The 17,139-nt window shown below is 40.3% G+C and overlaps 1 protein-coding gene across 1 annotated transcript; it reads right to left on the reverse strand.

Moving 5' to 3' along the window:
• Window positions 1–1,464: 1,464 nt before the first annotated feature.
• Window positions 1,465–16,804, reverse strand: LOC117361213. The gene is made up of 9 exons (XM_033946248.1): window positions 16,722–16,804; window positions 16,366–16,479; window positions 13,098–14,783; window positions 11,663–11,762; window positions 9,244–9,392; window positions 6,846–6,958; window positions 5,145–5,234; window positions 3,476–3,598; window positions 1,465–2,758 (listed from the first exon to the last, which is right to left on the reverse strand). The coding sequence occupies exons 1-9, from the start codon at window positions 16,789–16,791 to the stop codon at window positions 2,546–2,548; spliced, it is 2,658 nt and encodes an 885-aa protein (XP_033802139.1). The 5' UTR covers window positions 16,792–16,804; the 3' UTR covers window positions 1,465–2,545.
• Window positions 16,805–17,139: the final 335 nt, after the last annotated feature.

The following is a 17,139-nucleotide window of genomic DNA, read 5'->3' on the forward strand; positions in this document are numbered from 1 at the left end:
CACGGATCTATAGAACATGGAACAGGGAACACGGAATACGAAAGTAGGAATGCGCATGCGCGGCTAGGGTTTTATTATATAGGATTCTTAAGAACATCAGAATTGAGATAACCATGTAATTATAACATATGGTTTTATCTTCAATATTTCAAATTCACTAATGATAGGTTTAGTTTTCCAAATAGTTACTGCGCATTATGGTGGACTCCACTGATTTTAGTTATATCGATCAGTTATATATATATTGTTGAAGTATATTGAGTCAAGTTATGAGAATAGGACATTGATTGGTTTAAAATGTTTAATGTTTATTTATTTGATGCTTTTCACTATCTCAACTGCCCCTCCCCCATCCCTGTTTACTGATTAGCAGCATTATAAATCTTGATTTGGGTGCTGATACTTATGTTTCTCTCTTGAATCACACACTCTTTTGTAAAATAAACAGCAGCATGAGCAGCTTAAGATCATATAAAAGAAAAGATAGGGTGTGGCTCTAATAAGAACTGCATAACTTATAAAGATATGCAAAATAAAACTGAGAAGGAAAAGACTGAGACACATGAATAATCTTGGAAATAATCAAATGAAGATATTGCAAGGTAGTATGTTGATCTCTGAATAATAGTAGCACTTTATTATAACACATATGAGATAAATCCAAAGAAACTGTGAATATAAAAAGTACACATACATTAATAAACAATGCAATATTGTAACTTAGAGATCTTTTATAGCAAGTTTGTTTTGCATTCCAAATATATTTTACATTTATATAAATAATTTAGTTTATAAAAATAAAGTCTCATTTACAATATTTACAATAATAGAACTGTAAACTTTCAAATAGCTGATTTTCTAAGGATTGCTAAGGAATTCAGCTAGGAAAGATGAAATTTATAGAATGAGTTCCAATACACTGTAGTCCAGATTTCAAACCATAAACCTATCTGTTCCAAATCCATTTTGAATTCATTAAATGCAAACGCTTGAAATTAATTTAAATTAAATACAAAAGGTATAAAATTAATTTAAAATGTGTTTAGAAAAATAATAAAGGTGCAGCTATAATCACAATGCTGCAAATTTGAGAAGAAACTCTTCATTGCCTTCTTTAGGCATATATAAATAAACATACATATTTGCAATACCGCCAGTTATTAATTCAATGACTCATTTAAAAAAAAACAGGTATCTAAAATGACATTCACTGTCAAGCACAATACTGATTTAACACAAACAAATATTTCCAACATAGACTGTTATTATATCTGAATATTAGCTAGCCTAGGAGCCCTTTTACTACAGCTTAGTACACACTAAGGGCTCCTTTTACGAAGGCGCGGTAGCGGTTTAACGCACGAAATACCGCATGCTAAACCGCCGGCTGCGCTAGCCGCTACCGCCTCCTCTTGAGCAGGCGGTAGTTTTTAGGCTAGCGCGGGGGTTAGCGCGTGATGAAAAGTCGCGCGCGCTGTCCCCTTTTATCAAGCTGTGTAAGGAGGTTTTTTATTGCAGACCATTGCGGTAAAAGCTCTGATGCTCATAGGAATTCTATGAGCGCTGGAGCTTTCACCACAGTGGTCTGTGATAAAAAATAACCCTTACGCAGCTTGATTAAATGGGGGCCTAATGACATTAGTGCATGCTAAATTAGCATAATCCTATTTTATACCTATGAACCATGTAGCACTTAGACCCCAATCTTATAAACAGTACTTATAATATAGGCGCCAAGCCATGCAGTGCATAGCAGTTGTCAATCTTGAGTTAGGTGTCATTTATAGAATCGTACCTAGCAACGCCTAAATTGAACTTAGGTACCCCCTATTTATGACAGGGTTTTCTCAGCCTAAATACCAGAGCCTAAGTCCAATTTATGCGCTGATAAACAAATCTTGCCCAAGATCTACCCCTAACCATGTCTTCCTTCTGGTAGGTGACTCGGTCTAGGCATCTACCTGGAAGTTGTATATGCCTACCAAAGTAGATGCCTATCATCTGTTTTTTTTAATTGCTATTTAATTGTGATTTTCAACTAACATCACTGATTAAGCCTAATTGAATAATTAAGTATGGCTCCTAGATCGGTTATGCATGCAGATCTAGGCACCTAACTTTAGTCGTCTTTTATAGAATCAGGGCCTTAGTGCATGCTAATGTTTATTAACATATGCTAAACTTTAGGGAAAAGGCCCCTTTGTATCATAAGTGTAGTTTGGGGTGGGCTTGGGGACAATGTCACCCCCCTCAGTCCTGCATGTGCTAATGCTGAACTGTCTCCCCTCCCTCACTGCCCAAATGCCTTCCCAAAATGAACAAGCAAACTACCCATAAGTCTAATAGATATTATAAATAAAACACTCGAACACAGGAGTGTGGCCCTTATGACTGTGTTCTGCAAAATCTTTAGAATATTATGGAGTATCTTCTTGAGCATATGGTTGGATTTTCTTATCTGGTTCATTATAATATTTGAAATCTGATTTCAAGTGTCCCAGCAAAATAACTGCCTTCAGTAAGTTCCTTCTTCTTCATGATCGTTTCAGTGCTTTTCACATTCCTCATCGCTCATACTGAATCCTCCGTTCAGGTAAGATTTCGGGGGGTTCTGGTCAATGTCCTTGGTGTGTATTTGGTCTGGGCTGGTGCTCGATAGATAGGATGCCTCTTCCTGTTCTCTAGCGCCATGTGTGAAGGCACTATTGATGTGGCCACTCTTGTGTTTCTGTTGCACTTTTTCTAATAATTGCAAAACCTGTAACCAACAAACAAATTGTTAATTCAAGAACAGTGCTAGAGTCCCCTCCCCCCCCCCACCCAGTATATTTAAAAGTTTAGAATTTATTTTTTTATAAATGGCCTCAGAGGTTCAATTCACACTTAAGATAAATGTATTCACAGTCAATCAAATATTTAGATTTTCATTTGTACTAATTTTTTTATTTTTGAATTGTTATAAAATACTGCCAAGATACATTCTTAAGTGAATGGCATCAGAAAAATTAATTTAGCCCAGGTAATTTGGATTGTTACTAGCTAGGCCATCCTTTTTCCTTTCTTCTCCCTCTCGCCCTCCTGTTTTCCCCACTCTCCCTCTTTTTCTCTCTCCTTTAATGATTTATAGTTCCTTTCCTAGTAATTGATTATTGTAAACCACTTTGAGGTTACTATATAAAAACCCATCTTTTTGATGTAGACTTCAATCCATAACCCTACTCCCCACTGCTCTAGCCTTCAGATTCACTCTAACTGTATCCAGGACATCCTATTTATCTGTCCTGTCTGTTTAGATTGTAAGCTCCTTCAAGCAGGGACTGTCTCCTTCATGATTCTTTACAGCGCTGCATGCATCTGGTAGCACTATAGAAATAATTAATAGTAGTAGTAGTAAACTTAAACCCACCCCCCACCTTTAACCCTTTCCTTTCCTCTGCAACATTGGGAAAATAGCATATATAAAAAAAGAGCTTACTTGTGATTTGGGGACAATGCCAACCCTAAAGAATCCAACATTCCCACTTTCAATCTTAGTGCAGTCCACAACAGTAGAGGCAATATTCTCTGGAGAGGGACCATCACAAAGAACTCCATCCACCTGGAGAGAAAAAGAAGACATGCATTGTATAATCTAGTGCCGCAAAGGGGGAAGGAGGAGAATCCTGAGGCATTCTAAACTTCCAAGTCCTTTCTACCACTAAATAGTCTACTGTATTGGATTTGGATTTTAGATTTAATAACTTGCAGTACTTTGCACATATCTGAAGTACACATGAGTAGCTATCAGGTATACAAGTTATTTCCCTGCCCAATGGGCTGCACCTAAATTACACCGAGGCAATGGTGAGTGAGGTGATTTGCATTAATGGTCCAAAGAGTGTCAAAGGGAGAGGGAAGACTCAAACCCTGGGTTCCCTGGTTCTCAGCTTTCTAGATCTATTAATTTGGTTCAGAGCCAGAGATATCTCTAATCACTGAACAGCAGAACCTGATCTGGATTCCAGGTTAACAAAAATACAAGCATACTATTTATAGTATCATTTTAATATCATTTTTATTGCCATTGATAAACTAATTAAAATTAAGCAATTTGGAGTAGACGAGTAACCTAATTGTTGGAGCAGAAGGCTGAGACCAAGGAAGCCAGATTCAAATCAAACTGCCAATCCTTGTGAGCTTGGGCTAATCATTCAACTTTCAGGTGCCTCAGGACCAAATATAGAGATCCTTTTATTAAAGGGTGACAAGCACTTACCCATGAATTCTAAATATGGTGCTTTCAGTTGCACATGCAAATTTGGGTGCATGCAATGAGCTAATCAGCACAAATAATTGGACAGTAACACTCAATTATCGGTACTAATTGGCAATAATTATAATTTACATGGTCATCCTTTTAGCCATGGTAAAGCTAAAGAGCCTACTGGTGCCTATAAAATAAGCACCAGAATCACACCTCCATAAACACTTTAGGCCGCCTAACACCACTGTGGGTGTGGCTAATGCCAGAAGTGGCATTAGGCAACCTAAAGCACCTACTTAGGCGTGATTCACGATAAAGGTAGGTGCCAGAAATTTAGACCTGGAAAACCCTGGCCTACATTTCCTGTGCATAACTTTCCCAGAGACGCAATTCTGTATAAGGGTGCCATCATGTGATTGACACGCAATCGGTGGCCACCGATATTGTACAGAGAATTTTGACTCTAGTGCAAAGTACATAGTTAAAAGCAGGCATGGTTAGGGGCAGATCATGGGCATGTTTTTGAGTTAGACACCTGATTTTGAGTTAGTTGCTGTGGGGCGCCTAACTTAGGCACAAGGATTTAGGCCAAGAAAACCCTGGCATAAACAGGGTGTGTCTAAATGTCAGAACACTTAGCGCCACCTAATCATGCTTAGGTGACGCTATGTGTGATTCTATAATGGGCGCCTAACTTTTATAGAATCACACTTAGCATCACACTAGGCGCTGATTTTTTAGGTGACATATATAGAATCGGGCCCTACACACTCTCATACCGCACGCTAATGGTTACGTTATCGCATGACCTGCAATAAAATATAGAGGGAACACCCTGAGAAGGTGCTGCGTTATTTTCACTCTCTAAAAGCAGCCAGTGCTACTTATTGCTGAAAGTTACCTTTCTCCCTAGCTTGGCATAGACTTGGTTGTGGTGAGTGGTATCGGCTTCCCCTGATGGATTGGCTGATGTGACAGCAATGGGCCCAACCTGACAAGAGACAAAAATACATTGAGATTGTAACTGAATCATATATAATATAGTTGGTTATCTGTTGGGGACCATGCTGGTGTGTTATTATAGGCATTTATAATACAAAACTTTCATACAACATGCCTTCCCATATGCTCTTTGCATGGTGCAGGGCTAAAGAATCACAGATAGGGTTACCATATTTTCTATGGGAAAAAAAAGGACACATGGTCCACCCTTAGCCCAGCCCTGTTCCACCTCCAGCCCTCCCCCCACACAACCTCATCTCCTCTTCTTCTTGGAACTCAGGGCTATCTCACATCTGCACATATTTGGAGGCCTTTCAGACATGGCTCCTGAGCTCTGATTGAGCCAGGGCCATCCAAAAGACAGACAAAATACTGGGTTTTCTAAATCCATCCAGACACTCAGACAGTCCTCTAAAAAGAGGACATGTCCGGGTAAATCCGGGCATCTGATAAGCCTAATCATAGAGAAGGCAGAATCATAGGACCTAAGGTAAGTACAAAGGCCACCACTGTTGGTTTCTCTTTTGCTTACTGTGTTTATGGGATTTTCATTTTATTTAGGGGTTGTTGTTTGTTTGTTTTTTATCGTAATGAGATTAATAATGCTCTTTATCGCACAGTAGGGTGCACTGTTCCACAATAATATACACTATTTTTTATCTCTTGATAAATAGTGCACTTTAATGAACAATAGCGTGTTCTGTTAACCAACTGTGCATACTATCTGAGCAACAGTATGCACATGTCAAGGTTTTCCTTGTTGTTTTAGATTTAAAATGACATTTTCTATTGTCATTTAATGAAGAAAGCCTGGTCATAAACAAGTAAAAGAAGAAGAGTCTCCAGTTTAGACTGGAAGAATTGATGAGATTCCATGGTCAATCAGGTAAGGAGTGTCGGTGATAGCTAGTCTATGCATATGGCCTGGTGTTTTATTTGTTTTGTTTTTATGTTTTAGATTCATACCAGAACAAAAAAATTGAAGGTGGCTCTGCATTGAGTATTGGAAGAATGTAATATTTTTGAAAGGGCCATCCTGAAAGATGTTGTGGTGTATGATTTTTAAGATACACAGGTCCCTTCTGTGTTAGTTCTTTAGCATCTTACTATGAATCCAGGTATTTTTTTTTTGTTTGGGTTTTTTTTTTTTGGGGGGGGTGTCCCACCTAGGACTAATATAGGCACTAGAATAATGCTTGTGAATTCTGCATGAAAATCTAAGCTCAGACTCTACTGGGGTAGAAGCTGGAAATCATGTGATCAGCTCATATCACATGGTTATAATTAGGGTTACCAGACATCTGGATTTCCTCTTTCAAAACTCAGCACTTTGTCCGGGTTTTGAAAAGTTGGTGAGATTTGGGTGGGTTTGGGGGGCGGGATGGAGTGAGGCTAGGGGTGAAGCAGGGTGGACCTGGGGGCATAATGGGGCAAGCCTGGGGGTGTAACGGGGCAGGGACACGCATCCTCTTTTACCAGATGGAAAATCTGGTAACCCTAGTCATAATGAGACTAGATTTCTGACAAACAGCTATGCCAGGAAGTAAACGAGGCTCCTTCAGACAGGTAGGAAAGCAAAAAGACTGAGGAAGTCACATACCAGGTCAATGAGGTGTGTGGTTACAGTACAGTCTGGGATTCGAATGGCGATGCTCTGAGGAGTTCCAATGTACTTTGCAGAGTCTTTTAATCCAAAACAGTCCAACCACTCTCCTGTAAATGAGGAAACAATGCTAACTTGAGTCTTCATAATATCATAGTGCCTACTATATGACTTTAACTCTTTTGCCTTTGGTCTTATCTATAGATTTTCTCCTGAGACAATTAGAGTCATGGGATTGGCCACTGTGGAAACAGGATACTGGGCTAGATGGACAATTGGTCTGACCCAGCATGGCTATTCTTATGTCCTCTTCCTCTAAATAATTTGCTTATATATGATTTTTAGAATGAAATACATGAACCTGTTATTAAGACCACACTCACTCATTTAAAAAAATACTTCACTGAGTATTGGCGATGGCCAATCAGAGTAGCCCAATTTATTTAGCTTCATAATGGTGAGAGTGGTAAGGTGTAATAATATTTTCTCAAGAATAGAATAGCTCTTATAATGAAATCAATGAAATAGATATTTATACTAAAGTGTATTAAGTTGTAGCACATACTATGTTTTAACAACAAAAATAAACAGCCAGTTAGTGCATGGAAATGTAGTTGCACTAACTGATTAGAACAGGAATGTCCAATTTCTAACACTGACACCCCCCTCAAAAAATTTTAAAATATTTTTAGTGAGTGGTTAGCACACACTGGTTTGGCAGTTACTACAAGACACCTATGCCTTCCTTGCATGGTACACCATTTTAAGCTGCATCAAGGGGCCCCTTTTACAAAGCCATGGTAGCAGTTCTCCCACGGCAAATGCTCCGAAGGCCATTCAATTCCTATGGGTCTCGGTGCATTTGCCGCAGAAGAATCGCAACCGCAGCTTTGTAAAAGGGTCCCTAAGTACATATTAGCGCCTATTTGTGCTAAAGCTGCAGTTTAATGTAAAATTCAAGATTATCTAATAACTGAAGTAGAAGGAAGCAAGGCAGGTAACACTTTTTAATCAAATGTCATTCAGTAGGAATAGAAACCTATGCACTTTAAATAGGGATGAATCTTGTATAATGCCTGGAGATTAGTCCTATGTAGGAAACATTTCTGGATAATATTTGTGCATACGTTCCAGGAGATTCTCTACTGGTAAAAATAAGATTCTTTACTGGTAAACCTGTTGGATGATCAATAAGACTGTTAAAAGTTGCTGGTTCAAGTCCCAGCTTGGACTCATTTTTTCTCAATGCAACAGGTAGCAAAATCTGTAGCATGAGGCTATCCCCTTTGTGCCCAGTGAATAAATACAGCAGTATTAGTGATTTATATATTTAACTAGGTGCCCTTTTAATAAATTGCATTAGATGCAAACAGAGAAGGGCGGGCTGCAGTGAAGAGATGACAATGGGACTGGCAGCAGGGTAGCTCTGTGAATCGCTACCGCCACCCGGCAACTTGTATGACAAATTGAAGATAGATGCCGGGGGGAGAAGGGTAAAAATGCCGATTGGGGAGGAGAAGGGTGAAAGCGGAAAGCCTAATAGCCCTTGTCCCGCCCCCATTTGGGATGCTCAGTGGGGGGGAGGGGGAATCTCATCCCTTGCCTCAGGCAGCAGACTGCCTTGAGCCTCTCCTGAAACTGGGTGAAATACAGGCAGATTCATGAAATATAAAGTACACATCAGCAAGCATACTTCAGCCATGTACATTTAGGGCTTGATTCTAAAAGCGGCATCCCGATTGTAAGCATCGATAGGTGTCCAACTGCCATCTAACAGACCAATCAGGAAGCATGCTTTTTTAAAAAATTGATGGGGTGAAGGACACCTACAATGTAGGCATTGTTTGCATGAGTATGGAGACATCTAGGCACGCCTATGGATGCCTAAGGCCAGCATAGGTGTGGTTTACACTGGAAGTGGTCTTAAGCGTTCGAAGGCATGCCTAGGCTCTTCTCATAGGTGTGAGTCAGACACCTTAAATGTAGGCCTGTAAAATGCTGGCCTACATTTAAGGTGTCTGTAGAAGAAGAAAAAAAGCAATTCTGGACACAGCGCCTACCAGTGATTGACGTAGTGTCTATTTTGAAAGCACCTGCTGCAGCAGATGCCATTTCCAAAATCAGGCCCTTACCGTTGAACAGGTGTAAATGTACATAGCCACATTTAGCTATAAGTTTGGTCACTTTTGTGCTGGTATTTTTTAAAGCATTTGATAATATAGACTTGCAATAGGTACCTAAACATGATTAGCCTATTATAAAATTACTCTGTATGTGCTAATTTATCTCATGCATATTCATTAGGGCTCTGATGAAAATCAAGCTGGCTGAGAGATCTGTTTGGGAAGTCCTGATGTAAAGAGCTGCATACGAGACAAGAGACCTTTGGCCTCACCTCTTGGAATCACCAGACTGATGGAAGATGGCCAAGCCTCTTGCATGAAGTCCCAAAGCAGAGGACTGAACAAATGCTTTGCTGGCTCCAACTGCTTCAGGCTGGAGATCCACAGAGACATAGGACGTTCTTCAGCTTGCAATTTTGTTCTAGTAAGAATATTAACCAAATTAATAAATACAAAAATAAGTTGCATCGTCTTTATTATGTGTAATGAAAGTTCCTTTTTGTCATATTCAGATTCTTCTGGACACAGTATGTAATTATATAGAAGCACAAGAATCAATTTTCAAAATAACCAGTTTACTTTACAACTTGATGTAAGTTTAAACTGTCTTCTTTAGAGGAACTTTTAGCTGAACCAAAAATTTGACCAGCCAGGTTTTAACTGGAACCCAGCTAACTGCTGAAATTAGCTAGTTAGACATTTTGAAAATTAGCTCCATTAATGATGAAGCAGAAAAAGACTAACAGAGAAATTCTATAAAAGGCACCTAAAGTTAAGCATCTAACTTAATTAGTAATTTGGCTTCAATAATGAGCTTTAACAAGCTCATAATTGAAGAGAAATAAAATTTAATTGGGAGATAGGCACTTATCTTCTTAGGTGTGATTCTTCAAAAGATAGTTGCCTATCGCATGGTGCCTATCAGTTCCTAACACCAAAGTAGGTATGTTTATGGGTGGAGAAAGACTTAGGCACCTCTAGGCATGATTCTCTAAAAGATTTTGGCGCCAATAATGCAGGCCTTTAAAACCCTGGCCTACATTACAGGCACCTAAGTTTTAAGTTAGGCACTGGTAAGCTTGATTCTGTAATGGGCGCCTAAGTGTGACTGATATGCAATAGGTGCATGATCCCTTAGGCCCATATTCTATAAATGGCACCTTAACTTAAGCATCGGTAGGCACCCTGCTGGCACCTAGGTTAAGAGGAAAATGCCAGTTAAAAGTGCTTTTAAAAGAAATTTCAAGGCACCTACTGGTACCTAAAATAACAGCACCGAAATTTCACCTACGGAGGCACTTTAATGACACCTATTGCCTTTGTAAGGGTGACTAATGCTGGGAGTGGGATTAGGCACTGTAAAGTGCCTCTGTAGGCATGATTCATGCCAAAGGCATGATTCTCTACACAATGCTCTTACATGGACAATGGCGCCGTTTAGAGAATCCTACAAAATAGGTGGTGATAAATGCTCATGCACTAATTTTGTTAATGGCCTACTGTTAATAGCAATATTAACGCATGGCCGTTCAATTTGAAAATGGAAAAGGCCATGGCAAAAAGTGACCTTAATGTGTGGGAAAGATCCATATAAAGGCACATTAAGGCCACTGTTTGCCTCAACTTTGTAAAAGGGCCCTTTTGCAAACTGGCAGCCCTTTGCAGAATGAAGTCTTATTAAATGGCTTAACACTTTAAGGGCTGATTCTGTAAGTGGTGCCTGCCACAGCAGGTGCCTATAAAACTGCTGCCTGCCACTTTTCAATCACAGACAGGCACCGCTTCCAGAATCATGGATACTGGCGCAGGAAATGTAGGCCAGGATTTTGCAGGCCTACAATTTCGACACCTAAGGTCCTTGCAGAGTCACAGCCAGCAGTGCCCAGCGATACTGAAGTACAGTACTGCCCCTAAATACCCCCACTTCCTGGCTTCAATGTCACTAGGCTCTGCTGGGTGCCAAGAACCCAGGCACCGGTCCCGAAGGGTGCCTAATTTTTAATGAGCTTTTAAATAGTTTTTAATGGCGCAGATAATTATCACACCACTTAAAACCAATTAAAACAATTAAGTTAAGCACCGGCAGCTGCGATCTAGGTGCCTGCCGGTGCCTAACTTTCAGCAATTTTTAGAGAAGCTGGGCCTAAATGTCCCCCTCTTACTTGTATGCACTACTCTAGCAATATAGATTAGATTCATCCTTATTTGTGTTCTTCTATACTCATGCTTTCAAACCTAACAGGCATGAGACTTAAAAATAGATGTATGCTACATATATGCAAAAAGGCCATTGTTTTATTGTTTTTGGAAGGCTATGGCCGCATTATGCTTATTTAGGGTTATCAGATGTCCTCTTTTTAAAAAAATGAAACCTGGCCCCGCTCTGTTACGCCTCCTCCCTGCCCCGCCCCCACACAAACCTCAAGTCTCCTTCCCCAAGCTCAGTGCCGCATCTGGAAGATCTTCACACAAGTGCAAATATCGGCACAACGATATCATGTGCATGTGAGTGACATCATCACATTGATATCCACGCTTGTACAGAGGCCCTCCAGACACGGCCCTGAGCTCAGGGCCTTCCAAACCCTGGACAAACTGCCGGTTATTGGAAATCCTTCTGGGCACCCGGACAGTCCTCTAAAAAGAGAACATGTCCGGGTTTTCCCAGACATCCGGTAACCCTATACTTACTTATATGCCTTCTCCACGGCATCAGGGCGATTGCAAGCTGCCACCAGTACATACACTGTGTCTGTGGGGACACCACAAGTTCCTCCATCCATCATTAATTCTGCAATAGGAAACAAGGAATAGAATCCATTAGATGAGCCAGATCGAAGCATTGATTATTCACCATGACATAGAACAACTAAAGGATTTAAATTCTCCAGTTAAAATTCCAGGCATAGATTGGACTGGCAATTTAGTAAGGATGGGCAGCCAGAAATATTCATGTTATTTTGTTGCTGTTTTCATTTCAGAATAAATGTTATTAATAGTGCACAGTGTCCAATATTTAGCAGTATTTAGCTGGCTGGGAACAGCTCCTGGCCAACTAAATAGTGCTAAGCCGTCTATCTCCCACTGAATATCCTGGTCACCGGCTATGCTGCATGTGGCTAAACTTAGCCCAGAAATTCAATGTCAGTGGCCAGATATGGCCCCAGCATTGAATTTCCAAGTTTGCCCCTGATCGCGGGAGGTAGCCAGACTGCCTCTCATGGTCTGAATATTGGACCCTATGTTAGGGTTACCATATGGTTCCAGAAAAAGGAGGACAGATTGAGACATCTGGGTCTTACTTTCACTGAAAGTAATGGAGTCAAACCTGGATGTATCAATCCATACTCCTTTTTCCTAGAGTCGTATGGTAACCCTACCCTATGTGCACATAGGTGACAATTCTATATAGGGCACTAAAAGGTGCTAAAAATCTGTGCACTAAGCTAGTGTTCTATAATGGCATCTGGTTGCCCAGATTCCATAGAATGTATCCTTGTCCCCACGATTAACCACAGGAAACCATCCTCGTGCCAGACTTTAAGGAGAGAGGGAAGAATCAGAGTATGAATGGGTACAGCCACTGACCCTCAAGCCTTGCATTGAAGAATGCTGGTGTAGAAGGACTGAGGTTGAGATAGACACTAGAGAATGATACGGGATGGTTTCTACGGAGACAAATTCTGTCACCATGTCATTCTCTGAATAGAGCATTAAATTAGCATTTGCATACCAGCATTTAGGTACTATCATTTGTGCCATGTAAAAGGCAGGTGTAAATGTTAGCAAGGAAATGTGGAAGTGTGGAAGCCCTCATGCCCCACCCATGATCTACACCCTCTTAGGGAAAATGTCAAAGTATCTGTAAGGATATTCTGTGACACTCTCCAAATGCTGCCATTGGATATCCACAGTCTAAGAGAATTAGATGGATAATGACTGTTGTTATTTGATTAATTCCTTTTTTGATATCTAGCCCTAAAACATTATTTATATATAGATGTAATTCATTGCTATATTATCTACATTTTGGCTGCCGTTTAGATGACTTTCAATTTCTATGCTTTTTTAAAAAAAAAATCAACCATTATTATGCCTACTTCTTCCTTTCACAGTGTATTCATACCTGCAATTTTCTTGACAGAGGTGGCTCTCCTGGATTGGAGGTGAGGACACTTGGAGTTTCCACCTGCAAAGCCACTAAGTTGTACTAAGGGGGTGCCAACTGGGAGCTGGCAACTTTCAAAAGTGCTGTTGAACAGAGCAGAGAGGAAGCAGTAGAAGCTCACCAGACCAAAAATGATGGATGCTGCAATGTCATACCCAACTGGGAGAACATTCACTGCATCCAATAGGAAGCTAATGAGAATGAGTTTAAAGGTGAGAGAATAAACGAACCAAGCTTTGTTTAAAAACAAAGTACAGAAGACAATGAAACAGTTAAAGAGTATGAAGCAGATAATACCCACAGCCACGTTAAAGCCTCTAGTGGAATCATAGAGTCCGCCATATCGAGTAAAACCCCAGATGGTCCACATCATCCCATAGAGAATATTGACACTGCTTTCCAATGTCTTGCCACGAGAAAAGGCAACTGAGCCACAAATAAGTTGGAAAAGTCCTCCAGCTATGACAACCCATGGAAGAATTACAGCGGTAAGTGGTGCATTTGAGTCCCCTGTCATGGTAATGGCAAATGCTGCAAGGACGTTGCAAGCATGGCCAAGCACCTCTGCATCTGCATATTTGGAATAGCCAAGAAATGGAGCCTGAAGGTCTTTTTCTTCACGCAATTTTAAAAAACTAGTGTGAGAGAGCAAATTCTTAACTAAGTCTTTTCCTGTGGGAATTTTTGAAAGTGCTTTATTGTTGTAAAGATAAACCAGTACCATAAAAGCAGAAACCACAAATATAGCCACATTTATGCCTTGTGATCCACCGTGGAAAAACCCACTGGGGTGGCAGGCCACAGCAATGCAGTAAGCCACGAAAAAGAGCAAATAGAGGCCTTCAGAGAGACTTCTGCAAGTCAAAAACATTGCCAAAATAAAAAATAAAATTGCAAATACTACCAGAAAAGGGACAGGGAAAACTGGTTCAGCAGATTGCCATATTTGCAGTAAGAGGGAATAACCTTCAGCAAACCTCAGTATGGAAGTGAAGCCAAAAAATGTAGCCATTAACATATCAAAACAGCGATAAGACAAAATGCAGACCCCAGTCTGGTATATTCCAGCAGCCCACAGCCATGGCACTTGACCAACAAAGAGATTGTTAGTTACACCTAAGAGTTTGCAGCCAAAGACACTAGCAGATACCATGTTCAAGATTAGACCAATTACAATAAAGTCATTTTTACCAGTTCCTTTGACTTGAGCCTGGTCTTTGACTTTATGTCTGGATAAATCTGTGCCAGGGAGAATGATGTGCTTCTTACTAAGAAAAGAGAGAAGCCTAGCTACCCCAAAGTAAGCACTCACAGTACAGACTATCAGAAAATTGCATGCAACAGCGGAAGAACCAAAGCTTCTATTATAAAACATGGCTATCGTGTGGGCAGTGGAGAGAGAAATGGAAAAAGCTATAATAGAAAGGATAGCTTCCTTTTCAAGAATCCCTATAGCTGCAATGATTAACAGCCCCAGCGTAAAAGCTGCCAGTCCAGGAACCATTGCGTTAGGCAAATCAGTGGCATTATTTAGCACCCCTTGGCCTAAAAGGATATGAATCACTCCAAAGCTACACCATAGTGCTGAGATGGTCAGGCAAAGAGACACAAACAGTGAGAAATTTTCTTGACTCTTCCGAATTCCTGTACAAGAAAGGAAACAATGAAAGGAATAAAGTTTATTGTACCAGGCTGAAGATGGTCATTGAATACAGTCTTTCATTTGATTTATGGATAATGAATAAACAGATTCAATATTCTCTAGCATTAAGATTAAAGACCTCATTTCAAGGACATCTCCAGGATTGCATAATGGCCAGGGAGCAATGGGCAGCCAGGGCCTCTGGATGTAACAAACTGGTAGAGGACAATTTCCATATTTATGAGTACTCCGTAGGATAGACTCAGTAAAGGGCACCTTAAGTTAGGCACCAGGGCCTATATTCTATATATGGCACCTTAACTTTGGTGTGGGTAGGCACCCTACCAGCTTTAGGCACCCTACCAGTGTTGGTAGGCACCTTACCAGTGCTGATAGGCATGCTACCAGTGTTAGTTAAGAGGGAAATACCATTTAAGGGTTCTATTAAAAGAGATTTCCAGGCATCTACCAGTACCAGAATTGTGCCTCTGAGGTGCCTACCGGCACCTAATGCCACTGTAGGCGTGGCTAACACCGGAAGCGGTGTTAAGTGCTAGTAGGTGCCTCCATAGGCGCAATTCTCATCAAATGTAGGCACCAGAAATGTAGGCCCTGGCCTACGTTTCCAGCGCTTACCTTTGCCAGAGATACAATTCTCTAAACAGCACTGTCGCCTGATGGACACACGATCGGCAGCCACCGACAATGGCACCATTTAGAGAATCAGGGCCCAGGATACAGAGTACCAAGCATGACTTCTACAACGGCAGCTCTACATGGACTTTTCTTGCCATTATGGAATACTAGCTTAGGTTCCCTTTCTTCTACCTAACTTTAGGCGCAAGCATTTACACCAGCCAGAGGCCGGGGTAAATGTTCACATCTAAGAACAGGCAAGTAGGTATCTAAATGGAAGTGTTCTATAACAGTGTGACATAATGTTTGGCATGCCCCTAACCCACCCATGCTGCTCCTATGGCCATGCCCTCTTTGGAGTTTTGTGCGAGAGAAATTATGTACACCATTTAGAGAATAACTACAAATTAGTGCCTATCAGTGCTTATTAAGGCCAAATGATAATTATTATCAAGTGTCAACTGAGTGCTAATTAAGCGATTCGTTTATGTGCATATATAAATGTGTCCAATTCTGTACCTAATTTTGGGTATCATGTATAGAATGAGGGGTCCTGTGAATTCTAAGAATATTAGCAGGTCTGATTTCAGAAACTAATAGAAAATCATAAACCCCTATCTTGCTTAGAAGCATCGCTAGAATCCATATGCCATATGGTAATTCTTTGAGTCAATTAGTGCTTATAATCAGTTTGTGAAAAACATCCTCCCCCAAATCTGTCACAAGCTCCATTTCTTAGTTACCCTCTACACTAGATATATGCAGTTCCTATCTTCAAAGAGGTGCAGAAAGGTTTGGTTTACAGGGTAAACAAAATATGCAAATGTATGTAAATGCATCTGTTGAGCATTCTTTCCAGTTATCTTAAGACTTCAAGATAAAATGTTTTGCTCTTAATACATTGAAAATAAAATATTCTTGCTTAAATGTGCCAAACATCTGTCTTACCTGCATATGCCAAAAGAGCAGCTATAATGAGCAGGAGGATTCCCAGTGCTGTGCTGGGAATGAGAAAAATAGCACTTGCAGTACTATAATAATTTATAGCCAGCAGTAAGGAACCTGAAACCAAATTATCACAGCAAAGAAAACATTATTAGAAGAAAAAAATGCAATAAGGAATAAACGTGCCATGATTTAAAATGATTAAAATGTTAACAAACTGGAAATTCAATCTAATAACTTAGACATATGTATATAAGAATGATAATGTAACCCAGTAGTTTTAGGCTCTTATTTACATTATTAAAACTTGAACCAAAAATATAAATACCAAATGAAAAATGGCTCAACAGCAGCCTTACCTGCAGCTATAGAGAGGATTCCCACGGAATAGTGTAATGTCTCAGGGGCTTCTTTTGCTGCCGACTGCATGGCTGAATCTTTGAAAAGCAGATCTAAACTTAACTGATCTCACGGTCTCTCTGGCTACTTATAGGAACTGACAGCCTGAGTGTGACGTTTCTCCTGTGCTCCACCCATTGCCTTTCCCTGATCTTTCAAGCATGAAATCATTCAGATTTTCACCTTCCTTATAGGTAGCAGGGAAAACCCAAGGGGACAGGCAGAAAGAATGAGTGAGAGGGAGTTGAGAGTGAAGGCAAGTGTGGAAAAACCTGGAAAGCAAATGATACTTCTCTCTATCCTCTGCTGTATTCAAGTTAATAATGGATTTTTGGCACAAAATTCGCTTTTTCCAGTGGATTGTACAGACATATTTAA

The sequence above is a fragment of the Geotrypetes seraphini genome, chromosome 5 (genome assembly GCF_902459505.1).
Source record: "Geotrypetes seraphini chromosome 5, aGeoSer1.1, whole genome shotgun sequence".
Taxonomy (NCBI): domain Eukaryota; kingdom Metazoa; phylum Chordata; class Amphibia; order Gymnophiona; family Dermophiidae; genus Geotrypetes; species Geotrypetes seraphini.